The sequence below is a fragment of the Lepidothrix coronata genome, unplaced genomic scaffold (genome assembly GCF_001604755.1).
Source record: "Lepidothrix coronata isolate B3197 unplaced genomic scaffold, Lepidothrix_coronata-1.0 Scaffold75, whole genome shotgun sequence".
In the NCBI taxonomy this organism is placed as follows: domain Eukaryota; kingdom Metazoa; phylum Chordata; class Aves; order Passeriformes; family Pipridae; genus Lepidothrix; species Lepidothrix coronata.
This window is the reverse complement of record NW_016690255.1, coordinates 918,647-935,319: the sequence shown is the minus strand read 5'-3', so window position 1 is coordinate 935,319 and position 16,673 is coordinate 918,647. Positions and strand designations below refer to the sequence as shown.

The following is a 16,673-nucleotide window of genomic DNA, read 5'->3' as shown; positions in this document are numbered from 1 at the left end:
TTAAAATTAGCAAAATAAAGAAGTTGATGAGATCTACTGTAAGTGCACATCTGTAACCGTAAACCAAATTGGACAGTACACATGAATACCAATGTACAAAATACTTAATGCTTTCTAGTTGAAGCTATTTGATAACCTTTTTTTGCTATAACAGTAAAGGAATTCCCACAAAAGGAAACCCACAGCAAGAAATTCTTTACGGATTCCTGTATTGACATATTCCTACACATGCAAAAGACAGTCTCCTGAAGTCACAGCACTTTCCCTCCCCCAATTATTTATTTATCTATTTTTTAAAGCTCATGTTTAGAGTGTACTATCTTCCAATTTGATTTGGCTTGACACTGGCCCTAAACTGCACATATCTTCCCTGGTGCTGCAAGTAGCAGCCCTTGGAATAGTGCTTCAAGTCCTGATGAATATCAGTGAGGCAGAGCTTGCAGGGCCAAACCACTGCTAAGTCACTAGATGGTGTTAAGGTCATGCTGATGAAAATGCCTATCTATGCCACTGTTCCAGGATACACTTTTTCACTTCTTACACTTCCCTGAATTAGGAACTTATCCTGACTTTGAGGACGCACCATCAAACAAGTACTTCTGAAAAGTGTCCCGATATGACATCCCTTTCAAGGCCTTCAAAAAGTTTGAAACAAACGTGTTTGAGCCAGCAGGTGTAAGTAGTTAAACTTTTATTCACGATCATTTACACATGACTAAAAATGTTCCCCACAAAATGCAAACTTTCAGTTATCTTGTATATTGAGGGCTGAAAATAGTCATCTCTTTGTAGTAAAACACCAAGGAGCACATCACAGAAGAGTCAGAAATAGATTTCATCTATCATTTTTTTTCCCGCTCACAATGTACATGACAAAGTTAAAGATTTTACCAAAGCCTGAAAGTCCCAGAACAAATTTTACAGTCACCTGAGTGTTTGGCAGGAGTAGTACTATTTAGTAGCAGTTACTTTTTTCTGCCTTTTTTGAAAAAAATATATATTTTTCACATAAGTGAGACAGACATAATTGGGCCAAACATTGAGTTTCATATTTCACCTCAATTTTTCAACAGGATACAAACAGAACAGTTTGCTAGTAGGAGTATCGACAACAACTATAAGAGCAGATGCCAGAAGAAATGTAAAAAAATCAGCTCATTATAGCCTGACTGGTAGGGCCCAACCGCTTACAGGCACCTATAACCACTACTCCACTCAGTTTTATTCATTACATTTAATTTGCATTTCATTCAAACATACTACATTTAAGAAGACAACATGATTTTTAAGTTAATTTGTGTACATAGACAAATACATGTACACAGTTTTGGTAGTCATTTAAAGCTGTAAAATGTATATGTAAAGAGAGTCCTATGGACCCCATTACAGATTAAAGAGAAATAACCAAAATCAGTGTTACATATAAAACAATATTCTAACATAGAAACCAATACAGTTATCCAATAATTCATTAGAGAATAAAATTGTTATACAAAAAGAGAAATGCTGCCTTTTTATCACTTCAGAGCAGCACATCAGAAGGCAACATTAAGAAAAGTGCACAGCAGAAAAGAATTTTTCAGTTTTCTGAAAAAGCTGAATTTTTCTTCAGACACGAGGCTTTCGTCCAGAAACATATTGGGTTAGGATTGCTTATATTCTCTTCCAGAGAATGTATTCTCTTCTTGCCTTAGTTCTCCATAAGGCACTTACTCTGACATGTAGGAACGGTACATCAGGGCCACAATAATTGCTGCTATTGCTGGGATCACCCAGTTGGACCACGAACTAGAAGGAAGTTTTTTAAACATCAGTTTAGGAAGTGACAAACAGCAAGTTAGAAAAGAAAAAAAAAAGAAAAAATAAGTAATTGCTTAAAGAAGTCCTTCCTCCCCACTCCAATAAATACTTAAAATTCAGGGCAACAGAACACCTGGGCTTGCCACTAATACTCTACACAAGTAAAAATTTTTTTACTGCTAAGGCTTTTTACTAGAGTTTACAAGAAGTTTGCTTACTAGAGAAGAGTAAAACCCTAGACATGTTTAAAGTCATGGCCTGCTGCCATATCATTCATTCAAGTGCCAATATCATTCATTCAAAAGAGATTTAAGTAGCAGCATCACATGACACTTAAAAAGCACCCAAGCTCCTCACCCAGAGGAGCATGGAACAGTGCTCCGAGGTTTCAGCAGCAGGCAATTGTCAGCAGGATATAACTTTACAGAGTTTGATTCAGTGGTGTTCCAAAGTGTTTTCCAACCCCCTCTCAATTCTGAAACATTCTTCTTCTTATACACAGAATCCTCTTATTTCCCTCAGACACAACAGCAATAGCAAATTTTAAAAGCGAGGCATCCACATCAGTAAAATAGTTGGCAATGGCACTAAGTGTCTTCCATTCACTTGGCAGACTTCAGAAATAAAGGCTTGTGCAAAATAAACCATTTGGTAGATACTGACACATGTCAATATGAGAAAAATATCTACCTGGTAAGCTGACATACTTGTAAAGTGGTACATAGATGCCAGCTTGGACTCTACACAGAACATAAATTTTCATGCACCATCCTCTGACATCTAAGCTTCCAGCAGTTAAAAGCTATTCAGCTTTCTAAGCTTTAGAAACACAGTCACAGGGAACTTCAAGATTGACATAAGGTGTCATACTGTACCTGGAAGTAGACTGAACAGTGGTAATAAGAGTTTCCTGGAAAGCAAAGCATAAAAAGATATTTACATCAGGCAGACAGCCCTTTCCATCTTAACTAGTCCCTCAATTTCTCAAAACTCTTTAAGTAGGACTAATTTAGAAACAACTCGATGTTGCATCTGGAAAGCATCTTCTCATAATTCCTGTAACAGTTCTGTTGTATTAGAAGCTAGCTAGCAGCAGTTTCTACAGCCAACATTGCATCAAGTTCCTAAACCAATATCATCAAGACAAATTTTGCTGCAAATTTTCCATGAAGCTTCAGCCTCAGGTTACATTTGAAAAGTTTTAGTCACCAAAAAGACAGAAATCAATTACTTGACTAAAATCTAATGGAAAAGATTCTGAAATAACTCACAAATATTTTTTATATTGAAACTACATGAAAAAAGCTACTAATTTACATCTAAAGGCTTATTAAACTCAGGTATTTAGTGTCAGTCAAATTGTTATAGCTGTTTCTGATATTGCCTTGAACTTCTTGTTCAGTTTCCACAGAGAAAGCAGCACTACAAGATCAAATCCCAGATGGGTACGTCTGAACAATTTATATGAAGGCTTACTAATTTGAATAATTCTAATTGAACACGACCCTAAGTGCATTTTAAAGATCTAAGCATTAAAACTCTATTTAAATTTGGTGGTACAAGATCCATCATTGAAAAATGAATTACTTCAGTATCAGAACATTTGAAATTGATTTAAAGAAAGATTCTCAAAATCCTCTCAAAGGTCCAAGCACACTACTTCTGCAAGCACTCAAATCTTCCTAGGTTTACATGTGACAAATACCATGTTTAAAAGAATATGACTCAGTAATTGCATCTATATTGCTTTTATGAACATCTCAGTGAAAAACCAAAGCCAAACAGCATGGAAGAGCTTGTGCCCACACTGTCAAGGCTAACACCTTCTACAAGAGACTTGGCACACCCAGGGCTAGGGGATGGCTCCTCCCTAGAGGACACCAAGACAGTAAGAGAAATAGGGCCCAGCTCATAAAAAACTCTTTTTTTACTCTATGACACTGGGCACGAACACTGAGGGTTACTTCAAATACAGTGCAAGGGCAAGCAGGACATCTGAAAGCCCAAGGCCTTCTGACAGTTCCTAGAGAGCCAGGGCACAGAACCCACCTAACCTGTCACATTACCCACCCACAGTACAATGCTTTTCTCCAGCCACACATCCTGCTGGAGAAAAGCACCTCAAATTCCTTCTGGAATGACGGAAAACAAGCGGAGTGTAGGTAGCTATTTGGATACATCTTAACTCCCAACTGACTATGCATTGGCCAAATTAATATTCTAAGTACTTGTTCGGTGAGCTTACTCAAAGGATTATCTACAACTTGCACAGGGCAGTCTGTTTCTCATTTATCATTTCTCCTTTTACAGCTTAAGTGAAACTGCCCTGAATTTCAAAAGAAATCTGAATAGCAGATGTTATTCTTGAAGAGAAGAAGCTCAGAATTCCAGCAACTACTCCATTTCTTATTTTTATTAGTGTACTAATTCCAGTCCTTAATTAATAATAAAGTTAATAATTGCTACAGTGAATGGTTCAGAGTGTGTATACATATATATATTTATATATATAAAATTTACTTTCTTTCTTTTAACCAATTTATATGATTCGTAGATATTACAAAAGTGATTACCTTTAAGAATCAGTCTCTCAAACAGCAAGAGTAAGATCCTAGTCTTACTAAGCTTCATTTAAAAATAACCTTTAATTATTTCCTAAGCACACTGCCGTACTGGTAAGCCAGCCCTCAGCAAACATCCTCTATAGACACAGCAGCAGCAATTCTAGAGCCACCTTTTTGCTATGGTATATTATCATCACACTTAGTAACCTCCTGGTTTGAAGCCACACAAATTAAAGAAAATAACATTTAAGAGGAAGAATAATCCGAAGCCATAACAACAGGTTTAAGAGATTAATAACCTGAGCTACCACATTTAAATCAAGCTGAATTATTTTTATTTCTGGGGGTATACCATTTACACAGACATTGTTCCTATTGCCTAAAGGAAACAATGTGGCATTTCAAGAAACACACTTACTGTTGGTTTCTGAAGCTTCGGTCTATCATCCTGTGGGGAAAACAAGCAGGAAACATTTAGACAAAATCCAAAAGCATTAAAAAAACCCCAAACCCACACCATTTATCACTAAATTCCGCTGGCAATTTATTCTGTTAACATGTAAGTACTTTTCCCTAGACAAAAGCACACTTGCAAGAGAGCAGATGTCAGTGTGTGATTTTGAGCTACCATAAACAAGATTACTTCCTTAAACAATACTTCCCAGTATGCAATAAAGAAGTGAAACCTGAGCCTCCAACAAATTTCATTATTCTTTGTGCCCATGTTTTTGCCTTTCCTTTGTCTCTAGAGAGTACACATAACCTTAGCTTACACACTGATTACAGTCATATTAGTTTACTTCTGCCTAGTCTACTGGTATCGTCGGGCAAAGTCAACTAAATAGTTTTGGTCCAATGTCCACTGGACCAAAGGTCCCAAATTCTACGGATCTTTCCTAAGTTTGTGAAGTTTTACTTGGCATAGTCACATTCATTACATAAAAGTCCAGCAGTATATAGTCTTGTCAGTGCTGCATTTTACATTAAACTACCAAGCTGTTTGTTTCATATCAAATGAAAACAGGCACTTGCCAAACAAGGAAGAATTGGACTGATAGCCAGGTTAAGAACAATGCTACTGGCATCGACTGCCATCTGAAATACATGGCAAGTCTGCAAGGACACAAATGTGCATCAGAGCTGAGTTATTTCTTATTAAGAGAAGCTACACTAGTAACATTTATCAAGAGAGGACATAAGACTGAAACAAGATCAAGAATCTTACTGTGAAATAGGCTACTCAAGACCGTGGTATTTACCTGGAATGCAAGACAAAACACACACAAAACAGAAGAGGAAAAGAGAAGAGGCAGAAATGGGCAGTAAAGTAAAGCAGATGGGCACACTAGCAGCCTAAACCTCTAGCCAGTGGTTTTCAACTGTTAAGATGCAGAAGAGTTTAACTGAAGGCCTAGCTAAAGGAAACCAAGGCAGCAGCTCTATTAACAGAAATACATCCTTCAAAACTTGAGACAGCAGAAAGGTGCTTGTTAAAAGTACAGGAAATGGTATGGACAGTACAGAAAAGAGGAAGTGACAGATGATCCAGTGGGAACTGATCAGAAACAACCCTGACAACCACACATAGGGAACGCTAATACAGCTTAAAATGGGGGGAGCCAGAGAGAAGGAACACAGAGCCGCAAACTAGAAGTACAGCGCTTATAATAGCCATTTTCTAAACATACATACGAAGAGCCAGGGTTGTACTTTTAGATCCAGATGGAAGCCTGGTAGATATATATTTAAAATGATGAAAGTGTGAAAGTGGCTGTTAAGTAGTCACTCTGCATACTGACACAGGAAAAGGTCTAGACATTCTGACACATCACCTTCAAGGGTTACAGAGTTTCATTATAAAACTGACAGGGTACACCAGAAATAGCACGATTCCATATTCATGGAATATAGCACGATTCAGTTTATTCAAGAACTAGGCTGTCAGACAATTTAAATCAGCAAAAATGTGACCATCCTTACACTACATTAATCAAATGCCTTCACACTGGGGGAACGTGTCTCCAGCCCAGGTCCATCCACAAACAGCTGCAGGCCGGGCATCCAACTAAACTAGCAGTTCTTCTTAGAAGTAAATTACCAGATAAATAACTAGATGGAAAAACACTACAGTAAAAAAAAAGTAATGATACTCTCACACACTCACCGGATGAAGTTCCCCAATAATAAAAGATTCTGACATCGTCCTTGCATCTGTGGAATGCCCAACATCTTCAAAGTTCTCAGTAGCATCTCCTCCAGCTTGCTCCCTGAGGACCTCTTCACCTCCTGGGTGCTGCAATTTTTAATGAGTTTGAATTTGTTACTAAAATTTTCACATTCTAGAACTGGAAATTCTTCATTTTTACATTTATAAAATTAAAAAAAAAGGCAAAATCAACTGCTAGACCTTCTAGAGAAAACATAAGTCTTTCTAAATAACTAGAGAGTTTTATGTACTCTCTGAAGCCAAAACCAAAGAAGCTTAGTCTTTATTTCATCAGCAGCAAAGCAGAAAGAGGCATTACCCCTTGCAACTAAAGCATTTAGACTGTTGTGTGGGGATCAGTCTGTATTTTAATAGCCCAACTATTATCCAAAGTTATATTCTGCGTTCTGACTTCCGCAGAAAATGTGTATTTTTATCCAAGCAATGCTTTATACAGCAAAAAGGATAAAAGCCAAAATGTATAAGCTGCAGCAAGAATATCCCAGGAAGATATAACAAAAAAACCTGTTCACAAGAAGTGCAACCAAGCATTGGCAAAACAAGCTGGCAAGGTAGCACAGAGAATCTCCATCCTTTGAGGCTTTCTACACAAGGTGCTAAGGAACCTGACCTTCAGCTTAATTCTGGTTTGTGCTGGGGGTTGGGCCAGGTTACTTTCAAGGGTCTTTTCCAAAAGAAATTAATGTACGAATATCGAGTAAGCCAGCTACGTTGGAACTGTTTAAGCACAATTGAAAGTCATATGAGACACTAGAATAGCAATTTGGTTTTCATAGACTATGGAATCCCAAACCCACAATGCTGATAAAACCTTGAGACGTAGGGACATCATCTCCCAGTACCTTCGAATACCTCACTCCATCACCATTCCCTTAACCTACATTCCCGTTCTCCATTAACTATTATTCTGTCCCAGGATGCACTTTTGGGATTTTATGAAGTTCCACATTTCCATTTATGAAATAACTCTGCCTGTATATACAGCAAGATGTATCACATGCTGTTAGCGAATTTCCTCAGCTTCAAGTTATTCATAACAGAAAAGAAACATGCCCAAAATTCAACACTCAACTTTCAAGCAAGCAACTACTATATAAACATAGGGAATGATTAGGTAAGCAAGTTAAAAACACTTACTAGTACTGCCTTGGATTAAGGCAACCATGGAATAGATATTAGCACTTTACCAATGGCAGAGGAAATAAAAGGGTTTGGAACCTCAATTCAGTTTTTAATACTTCTGACTACAGGATCTAAAATTTCTACTATTTAGGGTCATCTTGCCTGGAGCATAGCTGACCAGAAAGGCTATGCTTAGCCAGTAGATTAAAATAAATGGCATAAACATTCCTGCTAGTCTAGCAATTCAGGTTAGCATTTACTTCAAATCTCATATCGAACTTTCTCTTCCAATAAATATAAGATTTGTTCATACAGATGAAGAAAACACTACTACTACCAGTTTCCAGGAGTACCAGAACTCCAAAACTTGAATCTTTGCAGTAAAGGCAGACGTTTATTTTACTAGATTAAGAAAGCTGAGGAGAAAAAAATAACAAAACAACACACAAAAAAACACCAAAACCCCAAACCAACACTTTTAAAAGAGCCAAGATACACAGCTCTTAAGGTAAGGGATTCCTACCATGACTAAGCAAAAGTAAGGTTAAGCAACTGATAGAGAGATTAGACACAGGAACTGATCCAAAAAAGGTTAAAGGAGTGCATGCAGAGTAAAGATTGTGCAAGCAGATATGCAAATATGGCAGGCTTACCAAAATCCTGCCCTTGAATCCATTTTGATAAGTATTCAGGAAAAGAATTGGACAGAAGTTTAGGGATCACTCAAGTTCAGTGCCTTGAAACAGTACTTAAGAACTTGGGTCTAACAGGCTCTCCCAGGTATTGACACAACTAAGTCTTCAAAGAATTTCTTCAGGAACATGGGTTTGGAAAATTTGTTTAGGTTAGGTTTTTTAATACCATTCTAAAGAATTGTGCTCCCCAAAATAGAAAAATATATGTAGCAACTTCAGCAGAAGAGGTGGCACAACTCCTTGGAAAACATGCTTAGCAAACAAGGTATCAACTACCAGCAAAAGACACCAAAGTTAAACATCCCATAAAGCACCAGCAGAATGTAAACTCATACTCATGCACTGCAATGAAACCAATCCCACACAAGCACATAAAATACTACTTACCCCAGCAAGTCATCAAGATCACATGGTTTATACTAGTTCCCCCCAAAAAATTCACCAACCAACTAAACAAGTGGATACCTACCAATATAAGTGCATCTAAAATTACTCCACAGAGTACTTTAACAAACTGCTTGCAGGTTGGTTGCCAACTACAGAATGATCGTGTACTAACTTGTGTTCCCAAATTCCTCCCTTGTGCCACTACAAAGCAATCATGTAGCTTTGGGCAGCATCACTGAGGCTCATCTCCTCTCTGCAGAACCAGTTTTTGGTGTAACTAGTAACTCATCCCTCTGCTTACAAAACCACAATATTAGTGTCACCACAGTGACTGCAACCAACCCTCTCTACCAACCCTCTAAATGTCTATCACTTATCAGCTGAAGGGGACAACTTCACCCTGACCTCTGCCACCAGAGCTGGAAAACGTAATTTTTTTTCCTGACATAAGCAAGGCTAAGTACAGAGAATCACACACAGAGTTACAAACTTAAGATGATGCTACTAGTAACCTACTAGACATAGATAAAAGTACTTTGAAACTAAACACTTTTGCTTTCAGATGGCATCTCTGCTTAAGGATACAAACTTACAAACCCTCTGCAAACAACTAGCACAAAATACAAGCAATTAATGAAAATATTTCACCTCCCCTAATGAAAGCGAGCAACTGTAATGTCTCACACAAAGGGCAGGAACTGACTTTTCTATCAAAAGCTGAGCATTTTCCACGGTTGGATGAGTTTCCCGAAGTTTGTTTATACAAGGCCTTTGTTCATGCTTCTGTCGGGTAAACAAAGCCTACTATTAGAACTGTTACTTTAATGAAGATTCTCTGGACAGACTCTGGAACGGGAAAGCCCACAAGACTACACAGACAGTGACTCCTAAACCAAAATGCCGGTGATAAAAATAATTGAAGAGTTCTTGCAGGTAAAACTGGGGTTCAAGGGGAATGAAAAAGCTTTTGATGATAAATTAAGATAGCCTAGCTCGTTCCTAGGACATTCCCAATATACTGATATAAATAAGTTACATGCGTAACAGATGTCTGTATAAATCCAGTGCTAGTGCATAGCATAAACCAATTCCTAACAGCAGCACAATAGAAAGTTTTAGATAAAGCAAGTAAGCAGTTAATCTTGCTGCTCTCATCTGGATCAAAAGTCTGAGTTACTTCATCCTGAATGCTATCTCTTCTCCCCCTTGCTACAGTCATGCAGATTTCTCAGTGTCATAGTTCAAGACTATTAAAGCATAACTACCTTAATTTGCAGTTCCTGCCCCCTTTCCCTTCCCGCACTGGAGGAATAAAATCTAGGGTCCAATTTAACTTACAGGGAGATTAGCAAAGGTCTCCATCAGTGGCAGTCACAAATTCATGTTTCACTTTCTGCACTACAGGGACGAGAAGCAGAAAGGGGGCAGGGACAGAGCCAGAAACACCCAGAGAACATCAGTTTTATTACGCAAGACAGACGGACAAATGTTTGTTTGTTTCAAGGGCACTTTCGTGTAGTCTGAAAAGAGTCCTCCAAATTATTTCCATCACCCATTTAAGTTACAGGACAGAAATTGTCTGCTTATGTAAAATGTTAGGAGCCTAGGAGAGATCTCTCTCTGAGAGTGTATTTTTGAAAACCCATCATTAGGGTTTTAGATGAAGTGCAAAAGAAATAACCAAGGTGCCTGTCCTGGTTCTACCTGCAATAGAGTTTCTTTTTTTTTTTTAGAGGATAGTACAGTCCTGTGCTTTGGATTCAGTACAAGAATAATGTTGATAACACACTGATGGTGTAGTTGCTGCTAAGTGGTGCTTACTCTAAATCAAGGACTTTTCAGTGTCCCATGCTCTGCCAGCAAGTAGGTGCACAAGAAGCTGGGAAGGAGCCAGGACAGCTGATCCAAATGGCCAAAGGGGTATTCCATGCCATAGAACACCACACCCAGTATATAAACCGTGGGGAGCTGGCTGGGAGCTGCAGATTGCTGCTTGGGAACAGGCTGGGCCGCTGTCATCATTCCCCTTTTTATTACAATTATTATATTATATTTTATTTCAGTTATTATACTGTTCTTATCTCAAACTATATGCTTTACCTTTTTTTCCCCTGATTCCCTTCCTCATCCCACTGGGGGGGGGGGCAGGAGAACAGTGAGCAAGGGGCTGCAGGGTACTGGGGCTAAACCACAACAGTGCCCATTTCCCCACTTACAAAACAGTTACAGCTTGCTGCGTTTTGCAAAAAAAGAGTGCTATTTCTCAAAGCATTTTCAAATCCTCCTGCAAGCTTCATCAGAGCTTAAGGAAGTGATAACATCAGGTTTAAGCCTCGGACTACAAGGTTCTGCAATAGCAATTCATATGGTACACTGGCAGACTTCAAATGTGCTAATAGTGGCACCTTTCAATGAAAGCTGCTCACTATTTTAAACATGGAAGGCATTATGCTACTCCTCCACAATACCATCATACTGAATGAATGTAACTTATTGCCACATAGGGGAAAGAACATTTTTCATCCTGACACAGCAAAACAATATTTGCTTTTTGCACTTTATTTTATCAGCATTACAAAACACATTTAGTGAGAGCTGTCCATGCTGTTTAGAAAAAGTGCTGTGAAATTACAAGTTCTTACCTTATGGAAAAAAAATAAATTTATTGACCAATATTGTTTTTTGTTGAATTCCGAGACCACCAACAATTGAAGTAATCTAAAAAAACTCTGTATTAGATTAATATTAAATGCATATCACAGTTGGTTTCCAGAACAAAAATCTCCTCTCTGGTAGAGATGTTCCTATACATGTCAGCTTTTTTGCCTAGCTTAAAGAATCCAACCAAGTTCCCAAAAAAGCCTCACCACATCAGCAAGCAGATCAAGACACTGACCATTCATTCTTACAGGCCCAGTTACTCTTGTTTAGCTCATTAGATTGATGTCAAAGCCCAACTAGAGGGATTACTTTATTAAAACTATGGGAAAATACTATAGGGCATTGCCAACATACTTAGTCCGTTAATTGATATTTAATGTTATTCACATATGTAATTATCTGCAATACAGGTATAGCCATGAGATCCTGCCGTGATTATACATGCATTTCTAGTGGCTATTTTCCTTTAAGTGACATCAGACCTTACTGTGGTTTCAGCTGGGATATAGTTCATTTTCTTTTTAGTAGCTGGTACAGTGCAGTGCTTTGGATTTAGCATGAGAATAATGTTGATAACACACTGATGTTTTGGTTGTGGCCAAGCAGTGCTTCCCTAAGTCAAGGACTTTTCAGTGCCCCATGCTCTGCCAGCGAGCAGGTGCACAAGAAGCTGGGAGGAAGCATGGCCAGGACAGCTGATCCAAATTGGCCAAAGGGATATTCCACACCACAGAACATCATGCTCCATCCATAAACTGGGAGGAGTTGGCAGTGAGCCACCAATCTCTGCTCAGGAATAGGCTGGGCATCAGTCAGTGGGTGGTGATCAGCTGTATTGTGCATAATTTGTTTCTCTTAAGTTTTATTCCCCTCTCTCTCCTTTTCATTACAATTATCGTTATTATATTTTCCTTTATTTCAGTTGTTCTTATATCGACCCACAAGTTTCACCTTTTTTTGATTCTCCTCCTCATTCACAGGGTGGGAGGGCAAGTGAGCTGCTGCATGGTACTTACGTACTCTCTGGGGTTAAACCACAAGACCTGAAACTATGAAAAGGCTTCCCAAATTTTCTGTAATACAGGTCTGACAGTCTTTGAATGACAGAGGTAACGTACAAGTTTCCATTTTCAAGAATAGTCTTTCATGCCAAAGAAATTAAACCTTTTAAATACCGCACTCCAAAAGCTGAGGTCTCTTGACTTCCTCTCCTACACTTTTGATAATCAAAGAAAATTCAGAGATGAATATTCAAGTTATGAATTTTCCCCAATATCTTCCATTTAAAAAAAAATGATAAAAGAGCAGTTACTGGGATCTTCATCTTCAGTAACCCCAAGGATAAGGTGTCAAAGTACACAACTGTTTCCTCCTTCAGCACTTTATATTTCAAGTGATCTTTCTGAAGCCTTGCCAAGCTAATATGGGTCACACCACGCGATGCTTCTGCTCCTACTCAGCCTCACCACTCTCAACACATACACATCACCACTCCCAGTCTATTTACTATCTAACTTCAATCAAGTGTTCACAGAGGCTGATGGTTCCCAAAACCCAAACATTCCACTAAATATCTACAAGCTCTGTGAAGACACCAGCTCGAGAGAGGAAATACACCCTTTAAGCACTGTAATGGAGTAAAAAGCAGCAGCACACTTTCACTTATTAAAGTGTGAGAACATCCAAGGTGTCTTCAGGACGGAAGTACAGTAAAGTTTTCAACTTCTTTATTAATACGAAAATATTTCCATAGGTTAATGCAGTAGCTGAAAAGACTGCTTATTGATTTAAGAAGTGGGATTGGCGAGGTCAGCTTCTGTTCCCATTTCTTCACTCCCTTGTAAACTGATACTTTTACTTATTTACTACTTGCGAAGAGCATGAGTGAGGGGATGCTTTAGCAGTGCATCCTTTTTAGTGCTACTAGACTTGAATTTCAGTGGCCCACATTTAATTCTTAAAATATATTAAGCTTTTCTACTCCTGCAAGGAGCTGCAAGAAATAAATAAACCTGAGTTTAACCAATAATGCTATTGAAAGAGCTAACATAATCCCCACCTGGAGAAGGGTTTACTGTACTCTGGAGTGAACCAGCAAGAGGCTAGCTCCAATTTCTCCTCAGCTGTCACATGTAAATGCCTCGGGGTGTCTGACAGTGTCAAAAGAATTAGCATAACACTTAATAAGTTAACCAAGTATCGAAAGCATTCAAAGAAGGTTAAAAAAAAAAGCGCCCTACGAAATATCTTAATCCAAGATAAGATATTACATATTACAAAAATCACCAACACAATGAACATTAAAATATTCAAGAGCTTTCCCTAGGAGTGTAGCTTCACTTAGATACTTCGGGTAACTATTTTCAACAATTTCATTGATTTATTATCTCAGAATGACTCCAAAATTTCAGCTCCAACACCAGCCATGTTCTATTGCAAAGTGTTTAGTGTGAGGTTAAAGTCTGACCCTTGTGTACCAGTGTCTTAAGACATCCCCCAGTTGTCCAAAAAACCCAACTCTTTAAATGCTTACAAACTGAATTTTTTTGATATGCCGCTGAATTATCAATGTTGTCCTGAACGCTGAAATTAAGATCTTCTTGAAAAATTTACACAAAGTAGTGCCTCTTAATATTGCCCAGTTTCACCTCATGTACTGAAGGAAGAGGCTGTTCAACTACTTAAACTAAAAAGCTCATTAGATCCTCAATTTTTTTTGTCAAGTGTTTTTTTTTCTTGTGCTCTGTTAGGTTTGGGGTTTTTCCTGAGGTGTGGGCTTTTTTGTTTCCCCCTGCCCAATATGGACATTATACAATACAATAATGTATCAATCAGAACTAATCAAGTTTCAAGAACAACTACACATAAAAATCTTCATTCCCCTCCAGGGCTTCTGTAATTAAACTGGCCCTGCCTGGATAACTGGAGATTTCCATAACAAAAGGATGAAGAAGACCAGGGCAGAGTTAGATGAAAAATAATCAAGGAAGAGTCAGTAGATCAGTTTCACAATCCACCTTGCTGAAAAGCCAAACAATTTGCACTGACACACAACATAAGAATGAAATACTACCTGTGTCAACATTGCCTTTGAAAAATTGCTTGCCAACCCTTTCTTTGCAAAATGCTCAGTTTCTACTTTGAATTGCAAGTGTTTACAAGCACAAAAATAAAGACAGTGCTACAGAACTACTGAGGCTTGAAATCTGTCATGTCTCTACCCATCTGAACTGTATTTTCTAAGAAATTAATATAAGTCTACCATATACTTTTCAATTGGATGCTAGGTCTTCTTTAGGAAGAATTTCTTCACAGAATGGGTGATTACACATTGGAATGGGCTGCTCAGGGAGGTAGTAAAGTTATCATCCCTAGAGGTGTTTAAGGAAAAACTGGATGTTGCACTTAGTGCCATAGTCTAGTTGACAGGGTGGTGTTGGGTCATAGGTTGGACTCAATAACCACAGAGGCCTTTTCCAACCTAATTGATTCTGCGATTCTTTGCAAATTGGGAATAATGGGAGCAAGGGAGAAAACTCAAAATATCTAAATCCCAGCTCCATTTAATATGGAAAAAAAATTCTCAGTGGTTATACTTCTGCATCTCTACAGAAGAATGTTTTAGCCCAAGAACTAAAATGCTGCTTTGTTAACCATGACTATCAACCATTAAACCAACTGCTCACTGTCTGTAAGAGATCAAAAACGTCAGCTGCTAACTGGGGAAGAGAAAAACCCAGTAAAACACAACCAAAGGAATTCAACCTGACTCTAGTCCTCCACACCAAAGTCTGAACTCGTGCAGCTCTGCAGCACCCCTCTGCCTGTTGGCACTGAACGGATTTAGGGTGGCAGTGAGATCACAGACCCTGGAGCAACACTTGAGTTAATTTTCTGAACCTGACTGCCTCCATGCAATGCCAGGTCTACCATGTCCTGCCAAAAAGACAGGACTAAGGTCACCCATGATGTATTCATTTGGCAGATATGTACACAAGCCACTGTGACCAAGTGTCTTTACCAAGGATTGGATATATGGAAAAATTTTTTATAATTACAGTAGTGAGTTATTGGCATAGGCTGCCCAGAGAAGTTGTGGATGCCTCATCTCTGGAGGTGTTCAAGGCCAGGTTGGATGGGGCTGGCAGCAATCTGGTCTACTGGAAGGCATCCCTGCCCACGGCAGGTGGGTTGGAATGGGATGAGCTTTAAGGTTGTTTCCAATCCAAACCATTTTGTGATTCTGTGACTGTTAGAGTAACTCCAAAACCTGTGATATTCTGGATGTTGTGATACTTTCCTTCCACTTTGTGAAGTTTTCCTCCTGTTCTATAATACAACACACACTGTAAAAGTGTGAAGAGAGGAGTTGCTGACCTTTTCGTTCACGAGATAATATGGCTCGGGGTCCCAGCCATATTTTAAATTCCCACTTTAAATCTTGCTCTCAGTCGGCGCACTAGAGCAAGAGGCAGACGGATACAGCCCCACTCTTGGCACCCAACATTGACAGAGACAGCCTGCTTGTCTGAGCCCTTAAGACTGACTCCAGCGTCTTTTCTCGTTGTCCTCATTTCCTGCTAATTCACCTTGAAATTCGGAAGCCGAAGGTTTAAGGCAGAGAGCGGGCCACACGGGAGCGGGGCCGGCGCGCTCGGGTTTGTGCCGCCCGAGAGGCGCCCGGAGGCCGGGGGCACCTCAGGGCTGTTTCCCCAGGGCGCTATCGCGGCTCCGAGGGCGGCTCCCGCCATGCCGCACCCGCGGGCCGGGGCAGGCGGACGGGAGCCCAGCCTGGGGCAGCCCCGGCCCCGCCTGGGTCACGGAGCGGGCTCTGGCAGCGCCCCGGGCAGCGCGGGCACCCACCTCGTCCAGGAACTTGGTGACATCGTAGACGCGGTGGTGCAGGATGATCCAGGTGCTCTGGCTGTTGTTGTGCTTCTGCACCTCCTCCAGGCGGTAATAGCGGCCCCGCCACGACTCGCCGCCGGTTTCGCTGGAGCCCGCCATGTCCTGTCCTGTCCCGTCCTGTCCTGTCCCGTCTCGTCCCGCACCGCAGTCCCCGCACCTCCGCAACAGCAACTCGCCGAAAGCCCCCTCACGCACCAGCCGAGCCCGCACCGCAGGCCTATCACCGCCCGCCGCTGCCGCCGCCCCGCCCCTCCCTCCGGCCCGGCTTCTCATTGGCGGAGCGAGATGCCACTCAAGGAAGGCTCTTGG

General features: G+C 40.0%; 1 protein-coding gene across 1 annotated transcript; it reads right to left on the bottom strand.

Annotated features, from left to right (window-relative positions):
• Positions 1 to 674: 674 nt before the first annotated feature.
• On the bottom strand, positions 675 to 16,652 carry LOC108499551 (cytochrome b5). Its single transcript, XM_017819490.1, has 5 exons — positions 16,320 to 16,652; positions 6,529 to 6,657; positions 4,783 to 4,812; positions 2,676 to 2,710; positions 675 to 1,788 (listed from the first exon to the last, which is right to left on the bottom strand). Exons 1-5 carry the CDS (start codon positions 16,635 to 16,637, stop codon positions 1,710 to 1,712), a joined length of 591 nt encoding a protein of 196 aa, XP_017674979.1. The 5' UTR covers positions 16,638 to 16,652; the 3' UTR covers positions 675 to 1,709.
• Between the last annotated feature and the right edge of the window lie 21 nt (positions 16,653 to 16,673).

Excerpts from the sequence above, each read along its gene's own strand:
- LOC108499551 (XM_017819490.1), bottom strand. The coding sequence starts at position 16,637 with ATGAGAAGCCGGGCCGGAGGGAGGGGCGGGGCGGCGGCAGCGGCGGGC. Across the intron at positions 6,658-16,319 it reads TCACCAAGTTCCTGGACGAG|CACCCAGGAGGTGAAGAGGT; the intron begins GTGGGTGCCCGC and ends TAAAAATTGCAG. Across the intron at positions 2,711-4,782 it reads CGAAGCTTCAGAAACCAACA|GAAACTCTTATTACCACTGT; the intron begins GTAAGTGTGTTT and ends TTTGCTTTCCAG.